The 12,310-nt window shown below is 38.0% G+C and overlaps 1 protein-coding gene across 2 annotated transcripts in view; it reads right to left on the reverse strand.

The window, feature by feature from the left end:
* Nucleotides 1-12,310, reverse strand: part of CNST (consortin, connexin sorting protein) — a 72,987-nt gene that overhangs the window by 29,354 nt on the left and 31,323 nt on the right. The window contains exons 3-5 of one of the 2 annotated variants that reach the window (XM_074351715.1): nt 9,181-9,386; nt 2,238-2,268; nt 235-321 (exon numbers count right to left, since the gene is read on the reverse strand). In XM_074351715.1, coding sequence (XP_074207816.1) covers nt 235-321; nt 2,238-2,268; nt 9,181-9,386 — 324 coding nt within the window. Of the gene's footprint in view, nt 1-234; nt 335-2,237; nt 2,269-9,180; nt 9,387-12,310 lie in introns of both variants that reach the window. The other variant, XM_074351716.1, reaches the window with a different exon arrangement.

A 12,310-nucleotide genomic window follows, 5' to 3' on the forward strand; every position in this document is an offset into this window, starting at 1 on the left:
TGCAAATAGTTGCAAGTGTTCTTTCTCTGGCACTGATACGACGAGCAAAATGCAAAGAGAAAAATTTTCTCACAATGACATAAACTTATGGTAAAAATGCTACTTTCTTTTTAACATTAACTTGACTGTAGAAACATTTCCTGACTTACAAAACCAGGTCAAATATGTTAACTTTCTATTTAGCAATTTGTTAGATTATTGACAAGTCCACAACCAATGTTAGTCTGTACTCACCCCACTGTTCTTGAATGGCAGAAAGATTTGCAAGCAGTTGCTCATGATACAGTCGTTCAAGCTGAATGAATTTCATTGCCTTCTCATCTGAGTAGAAAATCTGAGGAAAATGGGAATCCAGACTAATGAAGAATGTACTATATAAATTGAGAAATTTGAAGCTTACCAAAAAATGAGAGGACTCTAAATATTTTTTAATTTAAACAAAGCATAAGAAAGGTTTCTTGGTTTTGAAGTAGGTAGATTTTAATGTAGCATGTCATGCAGTACGTACTTGGGTTCTATTTTATCAGCAAACAGTAAAAACAAAAAGGTATCTTAATGCTGAAGGAATGCCTGCTTGCTAATATATCTCTAGCAGAGTCAATTAAACATAATTTAATTGGAAATAGGACCCATATGGAATCCTGGAATCTAAGCATTTCCTCCCCCCTTTTTTCTCTCCTTAAACTACTTTCTGTCAAGCAACTATGTTACTCTCTAGTCAAATGTTTGTTTCTGATTCCAACTCCCCATGATCCTTAACTTATTTCTCACTGAATGCTTCAAAAAAAACATTAACTTGCCACAGTGATTTTCATAATTATGTGATTCCACTTTTTTGGTAGATTTTCGTATAAACTTCTGCCTTCTCCATCTGTACCACACATTTAGCATCATATGAGGTTCTGATAAACTGTCCAACTGTCTACCTTCCTTTGGGCCATGTTCTGAAATTTTGACCTAGAAAGAAGGTACTCACTGTTTAGCTTTTTGTCCTTCCCATGATCACTCAGAGGTTCAGTTCTCTCTCTCACTTGCAGTCTTAAAGATATGCCAGGCATTATAAAATAGGCCAAGGAGAAGCAGAGTCAATTCCATTTTCCTCTGCCCTTAACTTAAAAGTATATAAATGTTTCTCAAACTTTACTGAACCTAAAAATTATATGAAAATCTTGCTAAAATACTGACTGATGAGTCTGATACTGAGAAGCTCTCATTCTAAAGCCCATGAATTTGCATTTCTAAGAAGCTCCAGGGAGGGGAGGGTATACCTCCTCAGTGGAGAGCGTGTGCTTAGCATGCACGAGATCCTGGATTCAATCCCCAGTACCTCCAATTAAAAAACAAAAAACAAAAAACAAACAAAAAACGCTAAATAAGAAGCTCCCAGAGATGCTGATGCTGATCTGCACTCATCTGGTTAGGAAAAAAAAAGTTCTAGCTTCATTTCCATCAGAATTTGATTTCCTACTTGCTTAGTAATGAACTGCCATTATCTCAAGTTGCTACCATAGATTGATTGATAGGGTTCAGGATGATAACTACTTATTCTTCAGTCTGCTCAGAGATGTGGTGAAAGTCAGCAAGGTCAGGAGGAAAAAGAAATCACAGAAATGGGGAAACAGAGATACAAAGGATACATTCTTTCTAGAGAGTTTATATTGGGTCATCCCCCAAAAAGAAAAACAATTTTAAAAGAGAGAGATTAAAAAACTAAGGGAAGAAATCTTTTCTATACAAAAGCTAACATGCAGCCTCACATGACATTCATTCTGTTTATTGCTAGTGAAGAACTCACTCTTCCCTTTGCAGATACACAGCTGTAATAAGACAGTACCGAGATTTGCTGTGCATAATATGCTTGACAGGCTCTACCATATGAATATTACTTGGCTTGTACTTCTGTTTAGTTCAAAAGAAAAAAAATACAATGGATTTTTAAATTATACTTTTTGGCAACATGTTTTTTCTCCCCTCCTAAACACACAAATATTTAGATTTTGGTAAAATTAGGGCTTGTTCATGGGTCAAATTGGGTGGTTCTAGACAATTTTCTGGAGTGCCAAATTCCCTACATGTTGCTTTCCGAGGTGGTTACATGGGTGGATACAACTATTAAAAACCAGTGAAAACAACAGATTATACACTGCATTGTATGTAAATCTCAGGTTTTTTTTTAAAAAAATTAGTAGTTCTCAAAGAGTTCTATGAATTTCTTCTTGTAATTAAGAAAAGGATACAGTCCTCCTCCTCGAAATAGGACTCTGCTATCTGTTAAAAAGAAATAAAAAACAGAGGAAATTAAATTAACATTTGGATGAAAAGACAAATTTGGAAGAAATCAAGACCTTGAAACTTTCAAAGTCTTTGATATCAAACTAAGAAAACTCCTATTTAACTACAGTCACTAGTTCAGAAAAGAATCTGACTGTAGGCACAGGACACATTTCCGAAGTCACTTATCATAAGCAAAGCAAATAGACATTCTTTGGTCCTTGTATAATTTTATTCTTCTTATTCTATTTCAAGTTAAAGCAAACATCACTGTTTCATTAGAGCTTAGAACTAAGAACTCTAAAGAATGAGGGAAATGCTATTGAGTTTTATAAAGGTATAACATAAGTGAATGACTTTATCAAAAATTAAAAAGTTGAAATATATATCATATGAGATCTTAAAATTCATTCATTTCATATCTATTTCACAAACTACCCTATGGGATGCTGACTTTTCATTCTCTTTTGATATTCCAGAAAATGCTGGACAAAGTACTAATAGTTCAGCAATGATGTCTGGAATATATATAAAGTGCTGTACAGTGTAAGGGGCACTGGATGGGGTGGTGGGGAGGAGGGAGTGGGGTCCAGAGACTCAAGATCTGGTCCCAGTTGAGGCTTATCGCTTAGGAGATTCACACTGTGTCACCTTTAAATTTAAAAATTCTTTGATTCTAAAAACTTCAGGGTCTTTTATTTAGATACAGCATTCTATAAATAGAACAACAAAACCAAAGTATTCATTGAGAAATATTTGCATAAATTGACTCTTGTCAGATTTATAATATTTTATTAAGTGCTTTACTCTTTCAGTTTTCACTGATTTTTACTAAGTCTCTAGTGGAAAAGGTACTCTGTTTATAGATCACTATCTCCAATTTTCCAGGTAGGTGCCAATGTAAAGAGCAATAAAGCACTTGTCAAACCTCTAAGCTAGCAACAAAAGGAATGTTTTTCCTCAAGTTTCACAGTGGAAAAAAGAATACTTTTAAAGAAAAATATTTCCTAGCTTAAAATTTATTCTATGTATCTAATATTCTTCCAGGAGCAATACAGCAATATAGAAGGACTCAATCACCTCTTTGTAAATTTTCAGTGAAATCAATTAGCTTTCAGGTTTCTGTGACAGTTCTAGTACTGTAAGTGCAGCTATAAAGACAGTCATGAAACTCACTGCCTTAAAAGTAAAAGGCATTTCCAGGTGAAAGGCAGCTTGAAAAATAAATACACAGGGCATTTCCCATATAAAAACTTACCCCTGGCAAGTCTAGATTTTTTTTTTTTTTGATGCCCCATATATCTAAATCTGGAAGGTAGCCTGGTAGAGCAGAAAAAACATGAGGTTTGGAGGTGAATAATCTGACTGTATTCTAGCCAAAGCTTTGCCACTATCAGCTGTAAGACCTTTGACTTGTCATTTCACGTCTCAAGCCTCAGCTTCGTTATCTATAGAACAGGAACAATAATATCTACCACTCTAAGTGATAGGGCTGCTGTAAGGATTAAGTGAGGGAATGTGTCTAGCATAGTGCCCAGCACACAGCAGTAAGTGTCTTATATGGTTTTTGAGTCTGACTCTGGACCAGCAGTGCAAGATGCAGAGTAGAATCATGTGAAGAAGTTAGTTGAAAATCACATTGGGAGAGCAAGCAACAGTTTTAAGGTTATCCTGTTTCAGGCTTTTTTTTTTTTTAACCTACCAGGGAACAAAAAAAGGGAATTAGGAAGGTGTAATTTTTTGGCCAATGTCTCACAGAGTGGCTTCAAGGATCCCAGTGGAGCCATTGTCTGCCTGAGTCCGAGACTAGTTTTGGGATAAGCTCACCAAGTACAGAGTACAGCACTTAATGTTTTTCTTCTCACTTCTATATGAAATGCTTCCAAGTTTACGACTTCAGTTATACACTTTAATAACTGTCGCCAAATTAACTCTCCATCTCTACTTCCTTATTTCTGTTAATGGTACTACCATTCTTCCCAACCGGATATCTTAGAGTCATTTCTCTCTGACTTCTTTTCCATCCCCTTTTTACTATCGTCCATCAAGAAGATTTCAAATTCATCACACTCCATTTCCACTGTTACCACCTTAACCTAGATGCTATTCTTAACTAATGCTTGGATTATAAATGTCGTCTTTTACACATGCATATGGTTTAAGGAGTCAAAGAGTTCTTTAAGGTGTGTTAAGAAAGCCCTACCCTTCTTGGGGAAGGGTATAGCTCAAGTGGTAGAGTGCATGCCTAGCATGCACGAGGTCCTGGGTTCAATCCCCAGTACTGCCTCTGAAAAAAAAAATAAGTAAGTAAAATCTAATTACCTCCCCCCTCCCCACTGAAAGCCCTAACCTTCTTGTCCTATTCTACTTTCTTCTGGAGCACTTAGATTTCTTTTGTCTGTTTTTTTTTTTCCCTCTGTATCCCTAAACATTATGTTTATGTTTGCTATTTCTTAATTTTTCAGTTTTAGAAGATGAGGATTGAGTCCTTTGCTCCTCTTCCACACAAACCCTACAAACATACACCACACACACTTTCTCTCACAGACTTACCTACTCCATATTGTTATATTATAGTAATGGGTAGATAAATATTTAATGTTTTCCTTATTATGAATCAAGCCATGTAGTAAACTCTTGTTATTTTTTCTTTCCTGAAAATCTTTTGTTTTCCCTGGAGTGGTTTGGTTTTTTTTGGTATAGTTTTCCATGTTCTTGTCATTATACAACTCTACTCCACCAAGAGTCTAAATCTTCTCTCAATACATTCAGACACAGCAAACTGGAAAATGATATAAAGGTTTCTCCCCAGACCCTTCCAATCTGCTCTAAACAGAATCACTCTCTCCTTCTTGGTACAAAGCTGCCATCTTAGAATCTCTCTTCACCTATCTCCAGGGTAGCAGCCCCAATTTCCTATATCTCACATCTTCCTGGTCCTTGGTTTACTCCCTTGTTTTGGTGGAGGACATCATCCAGCAGCTTCCTGAGAAAGAAGGGAAAGGAAATACCACAGGCCCTGAGGTAGGAATATCCTTGGTAAATCTGAGAAACTGTTAGGAGGCCAGTGTACCTGGAAAGGAGTGAGTAAGGAGGAGAGTTTTAGGAATTAAGGTCTAAGAGGTAACAGAGCTGGATTATGTAGGGTCTTGCAGGCCAAGAATTTTGGATTTTACTCTGGATAAGAAGAGAAGTCAGTACATGGCTTTGACCAGAGAAGTGACATGACCTGATACATTTATCTAGATCACAATGACTGCTGTGTAGAGGAAAGAAAACTAAATGGAAGTAAGGGTAAAGCAGGGAAGTTTCTACAAGCAGTAGACTGCAAGAATCCAGGTGAGATTTGATGGTGCCTTGTGCTGAGATGGTGGCAATGAAGGAAGTAAGGAGTTAGAATCTGGATACATATACTGAAGTCGGTCAGCAGGACTTGCTGATTGGATTTGAATGCCAGGAAAAGTGAAGGATGCCTTTAAAGTATTTGGTCTCAGCAACCGGAGGGGTGGAGTTGCCATTTTACCGAAGGGGGAATACTAGGAAAGCAATAGTTTTTGGAGAAAAATCAAAGTTTGAGTTTGGACATCTTAAGTTTGCAATGTGCACGACACTCCTCTGGAGTCTTAGCTAAGAACTGAATCCTGAAGCATTCCAATGATTAAAAATTAGTGAAAATTTGGAGGAACAATTGAGCCAGAGAAGGCATGACTAGTGAAGTAAGATGTAAAAGCCAGAAGTGAGGGGTCCTAAAAGGCAAATAAGGAAAATGCTGCAAAACATGTATGTGATCAATTTGTCAGAGCTTCTAATACCTCCAGTAAGATGAAAACTGAGGACTGATCACTAGACTTGCACAAGTATGCAACATGGAGGTCACTGCCTGCGTTTACAATGCAGTTTTTTCGTAGAGCAGTTGGCACAAAAGCCAGACTGGAGTGAGTTCAAGAGAGAACGGAGGATGGAATGTTAGGTAAGTACAATTCTTATCCAATAAATTTTAACCTGAATCAAAGCATGAAGAAATAATCAGAGACTAATTATGGGACATTTTACAAGAATTCTTGGGCTCTTTGTAAGTGTCAACGTTATGAAAGTAAAAACAAACAATCAAACAAAACAAAAGGTAGAGGATTGTTCCGGATTACCACAGACTAAAGAATATTCACAACCAAATGCAATGTGCACTCCTTCACTGAATTCTGGATTAGGGGAAAACTTAATTATAAAGAACATCTGTGGAAAAACTTGAGGGAAACTAATACAGGCAGTATATTAAATATTATTAAACCAATGTCTCATTTCTTGGGGTTGATAATGACATTGTAGGCTATGTAGGAGAGTGTCACTGTTCTTGGCAATTTATGTGCAGTGATATGCCTGAACATTACTTTTAAATGTTTCAGTGGAAAATAAACGTTTGGGAGTGGGGGCGGGATATGAAAATTTGGTTAAATGTCAACAACTGACAAATCCAAATGAAAAGCAGAGTATGAGATGCTGGGAATTACTGATTAATGAATAAAATGTCACTCCACTTCTCCCTGATTTGTGACTCCCTTGGAAGGTGTCAGGATATTTTGTATTCTTGGGCTGAGGAAGGCAGCTGTCAGCTGACTCTTGTTGCCCTAACGTCTCAGTTTACTGCAGGCTTCAGCATCTCTTTCCAACAAGCAGTGTTTGACTGAGTGACAGAAATACATTTATAATGCTTAACAGTTATTTGGCTTTTACTGTGTACCAAGTACTATGTTAAGTGCTTTTATGTGCATTATTTCACTAAGTCCTCTACAACTTTATAGAAAAGGAAACTGAAAGCCACTCAGCTTGTTAGTGGTAGAGTCAAAGGCCATACTTTTAAACTACCACTAGACTCTTTAAGCTCCTTTGCCAGGAGAGGAGAGATTGCTGAGGTATTTAAGAAGCATAACCTATGGGACAAAGCATAACCTCAGGGACGTGTTCCTGGGAGATAAGGGTGGAATTTTACTTTGAGACATAAAAAAATCAAATAATCTTCATCTGATCAAGAGTGTTATCATTTCCTGCCTAAAAATATGATTTTCTACTAGAATCTGCTTCAGTTGTAGGATTGCCTATCAGTAGAAAAGAACATTCTTCTTAACTTTAACAATAGCCCAGTGACATAAACTGCTTGAAAAGATCTGACAACATTTGCTATTTCCATCTTTACTCCAAGTGCCTTTTCCCCAATTTTTTACTGAAATTCTACAGAAGAGTTCAAAGAATAGTAAAATCAACAGCCATATATCTTTTGGCAGTTCGTCAATTGTTGATGTTTTGCCAAATTTCCTTTCTGTCTTTCCCTCTATTTTTTCCCACTGAAATATCTTGAGTTGCAGGAATTATGTCGCTTTATTCCTACATACTACTTGCACATGTGTCTCCCAAGAATGAGGATACTCTCCTACATGACTTCAATTCCATTATCAATCTCCAAAAATTAGACACTGATGCAATAATAATATTTAATATATAGCTCATATTCAAATTTCCCCCAAGTTGTCCCCAAAACAGAGGCACTGAATGGGAATTAACAAATTCTAGCTCTAGAATTATAAGGAACCTGTTTTCTGAGGGAGTCTCCATCTCCCCATTTATAAGGATGATGATAATAGCTCTCTAAATTGTTTGGAGAATGAAATAACAAAAGTGTGAATACACTTGACAAACTCAATCCACTGTACAAATTTAAGGAAAACTGAAAGATTAGAAGGCTGCCTTGGTACTGGTGCTTCTCAACTATGGTGACATATACTACATATGTTAGTAACATACCAGATAGAGGTCAAAAAGTAGCACACATTTTCTCACAGGCATTCTTCAAGCCCACCAAGGAGGTAAAACAAATTTGTAAGAATATACGTTTTCCTGCCTTGGTACAAAAGCTATTTTTCTTTTTAAAAATTAAAAATTATCCACTGCTCATTAGAAAAGTTAAATGAAATAGGAGTGAGTGAAATAAAAAGCGAGGCTTTTCCCATTCCCATACACCAATTATTTTCATTTTAAAAGAAAATAAAATGCAGCTCATGAATATCTTAACCTTTTCAGAATTAGCTCTTGTGTAAAAAAGCTTCCTCATCACTATCCTAAAAGCCTTCCAGTCTCCAGGTTCTCCACCTTCTAATTCATCCTCTTAGTCACCAGAAGAGTTATTTTTCTGAAATTCAAATTCTGGCACTCCCATAATTAAAAGCTCCCAGCCCCTAAAAACAGGCCTCTATGCCACAAACTATCCAACTATCCAATCTTAATCCCTGTCTCTTTTCCCCCTGAATCTCCAACAGTGTGCCAGCCATGCCTTTGCAGAGGCGGACCTCTCTCCGTACCAGCTCACTTTGTTCATCTAGTGAGAGCCTATACATCCTGCAAAACCCAACTCAAATGTCACTTCTTTTCCCCTAATGTCCACAGGACAAAGTTAATTACACACTTTGTGTTTTCACTGCTCCTTAAACACATATCTACTCTAACACTTTATATAGACTTCTATAATTATCAACATAACTGTTTCTGCTATTCCACAGTGCCTCTCAGGGATTTGCTCTGTAGGTAATCTGTTTCCCCAGTGTCCAGCTTAGTTTTGTCAACTTATTGGTACTTACTAAGTACTTGCTATAATGACTCTTACTTGTACATGGCTTATTCACTAAATAAAAGAATTCAGCAACTATTTGAACTATAGATTGATTATCCAAGGCCAACGGGTGGCCACCAAATTAGGTGATATACCAAATTTCCCCCAGCCGCTGATCCAGGGTCAGCTTCTCCTGGGCCCACCGATGACATATCGGGTAGAATCAATTACAGAGAACTGAATTTTAGATTATTACAAATATTGGTCCCAGGATTTTAGTGAGGCTGAAAGTGAAGGGTTTAACATGGTACCTGATGAAGGCAAAGGGGAAGTGCTCTTGAATCCAACTCCTCAACTTCACCTCTTATAAGTGAGAACAGTGATTGGAGAACTAGCTTCGGGGCTTCTAGCTGATCATTGGCATTTACTTCTGCAGACTCTTCATCACGAACAGCATGTGGGGCTGCAGGTAGTGTACTTTCTTGCATTAAAGGTATGGTATCTCCTGAAGAAAGTCCTTTGAGAAGCAAATAAAATGCCTATGTTAGAATAAATTTCCATCATGGTAGAACACCTTAAAACAGTTATGCCTGTTAACCACAAAATATTCAAAGAAAACTAATTATACGAAAAAAAAATGCAGAAACCACAAGCTACTCTCCTCCTTAAATTAAGTTTGTGTATCTGACTGCTTCTATTGGCACACAAACTATTTTATGCAGAATTATAATTAAGAATATAAAAAAAAAGAGAGCTAAAGTATGCAAGTTAAAACCTGACTAAAAACTTGATTCTCCCAAAGGAAAAAAGGGAATTAACAATAACCTGAAGTCATGCCTTGCCAAAATTGAAATAGAACTGAACAGGAAGGTAGATGTGTTTATCATATGAAAGGCTAAAGAAGTTAAGCTTTCCTCTCTAAACGTTGATCTGATAACTTCAGAACTACTTCTGGATCTTAGGAGAAACTTTTTTGCTAATAAGAAGTAACACAAACTTGGGGAGAAAATCAAAGGATAAATGCTGGGCCCACAGCTCCTGAAGTGAGGCACCAAATTTTAAAACTTTAAATGTTATACATTATAACTTCATCATTCACTGAAATCTCAGCATCAGTTTTAATTTTCATAGGAACTGCTAAACTGTTTTCCTAGAGCTCTATAGGATTTAAACTCTATCTCAACCACTGTATCCTTAAGAGGCTTTAAGGTTTATGCTTTTTTCCTCTTCCATCTCTAAAAGAGAGATAATATTGAGACAGGAGGGAAGGGCGCAGGGCACAGCCATTCAAGGAATGACAGCAATTAAAACCAAAAAAAGATTCAACTCTTGGTAGGCCTTGAGGCTCAAGGTGGTGGGAGATTTGACTTCTAGTAGCCCTTGAGCTGTAATGTATTAGCAGAGTAAATAACATGCCCACAGGTGCCATGACAGTTCCAAGGCTAACCATAAAAGGTCAAACTGTGGCTGGTGGCCCAATTCCTGGGAATCCCAGTCCTTTCCTCAGGGTAATTGGAATGGCCCTCCCACTTGTTAGCGTATGTAGCTACCAAGCCCATAAAAACTGGCACAACGTGCCCTCGGGGCACCCTCCTCTTCGGAGTCAGCCAGCACTCTGTTTGTGGAGCGGTCGACTGAAATAAATGCACAGCCTAAAAGTTGAGAGTTATGTTTTATTTGGCGGACATTTCTGAGGACTTGAACCCCTTTGAGCCCAGGATGACAGCCTCTCAGATCGCTCTTAGGGACTGCTCCAAAGAGGTGGGGAGGAGCTAGGATATATAGGAGTTTTACAACAAAGACCAGATAGTCAGAGCATTAAAAGATGATTTGTTAACCTGAAGAAAATCAGACATCTCAAGTTAAAGAATTTAGCGCTTTTCTATGAATGGGAGGAAGCAAACATTTGGGCTCACTGAACTCATTCCTTTGACAAGCATCCAGCTATCTAGGGCCTGTATCCTGTCCTTTCTTATTCTGAGTCCCCTCAGAGTGCACCATTGCAGGGTGGCTGCAGGCTTGTCTTCACTGGAGGTGGCAGCAGCTGCTGATGACTTGATGGTTTCAGCAATCTTTGTTTACCGATACGGTTTGCAGTTATTTTTCATTCACAGTATCTACTTTTACTTTAACCTGAGCACCCAACCCCCACACCTAGTGGCCTTTCTCTTGCCTTCTGAAATGGCCTACACACTATGCAGTATGTATCCCTCTAAATAAATTTACCTTCAACCAACTGGCTCGCTCTTGAATTCTTTCCTGCACGAAGCCAAGAACCCACACTTGGTGGGGCACGTCCCTCCTCTCGCCCCACATCCGTTTTTTTCTAAATCACTACCAGCCATCTTGGCTGAAAGCTTCCCTCTCGAGCACTTTTCTTACCTTCTCCCTGCTAGAGTGCTTTCCTTCCTTTTCCTCTTTTGAGAAATAAAGCAATTTTTCCACTTTTCCCCCCGTCTATGCTGCAAAATCCTTCACATCCAGAGGCAAGGACCTACACTTTGGTGGGCCTCCTCACTTAGGATATCCGCTAACAGCATGTTAAAACTCTTGCCCTCCCCACAGCTCAACAGCAGTCTTTTTCTTTTTTTTTTTTCTTGTATATACATATTTTTATTGAAATACAGTCATTTTACAATGTGTCAGTTTCTAGTGTACAGCATGCTTCAGTCATACATGAACATATGTGTATTTGTTTTCATATTCTTTTTCATTATTGGTTATAAGATATTGAATATAGCTCCCTGCACTATATAGTATAAACTTGTTGTTTATCTACTTTATACATATTAGTTAGTATCTGCAAATATTCCTTCTCACCCTCTTCCTCCCCTGTTAAGTTTGTTTTCTATGTCTGTGAGTCTGTTTCTGGTAATCAGTTTCTAATAAATGAAATGGCAGAAGTAATGGAAGGTCTCTTTTAAAATAAGGTCTTAAAAAAGTGTGCCTTCTAAATGGGGTACTCTCTCTTGGATCGCTAGCCCTAGGGAAAGCCAGCTGTTATGCGGTAAGGCAGCCCTGTGGGATGAGCCACAGAGGGAGGGACCGAGGCCTGCCAAGTACCATGTGAGTGGGCTTGGAAGCAGATCCTCCAGCCACAGTCCAAGCCTTGAGATGACTGCAGGCCTTACTAACACCTTGTTCATAATCTCATGAGACTTGAGTCAGAGGCACCAAGGTAAGCCACACTCAGATTTTGGATTCACAGAAACCATGATAATAAATGTTCGTTGTTTTAAGACGCTGAAATTTGGGGAAATTTGTTATGCAGCAAAAGATATTACATAGACAATGCAAAATTCTTAAATTATCTGCTTTTTTATTATATTCTGTTGTTCCTGTCCCCTACATTTTCGTGTTTTCAATTGCAACATACCATGCCCAATACTCCTAGAAATGGAGCAGTCTGTTGGAAAGAGCTAGTGGAGGGCAGGGTGCACA

The sequence above is a fragment of the Camelus bactrianus genome, chromosome 23 (assembly GCF_048773025.1).
Source record: "Camelus bactrianus isolate YW-2024 breed Bactrian camel chromosome 23, ASM4877302v1, whole genome shotgun sequence".
NCBI classification, from domain to species: Eukaryota; Metazoa; Chordata; class Mammalia; order Artiodactyla; family Camelidae; genus Camelus; species Camelus bactrianus.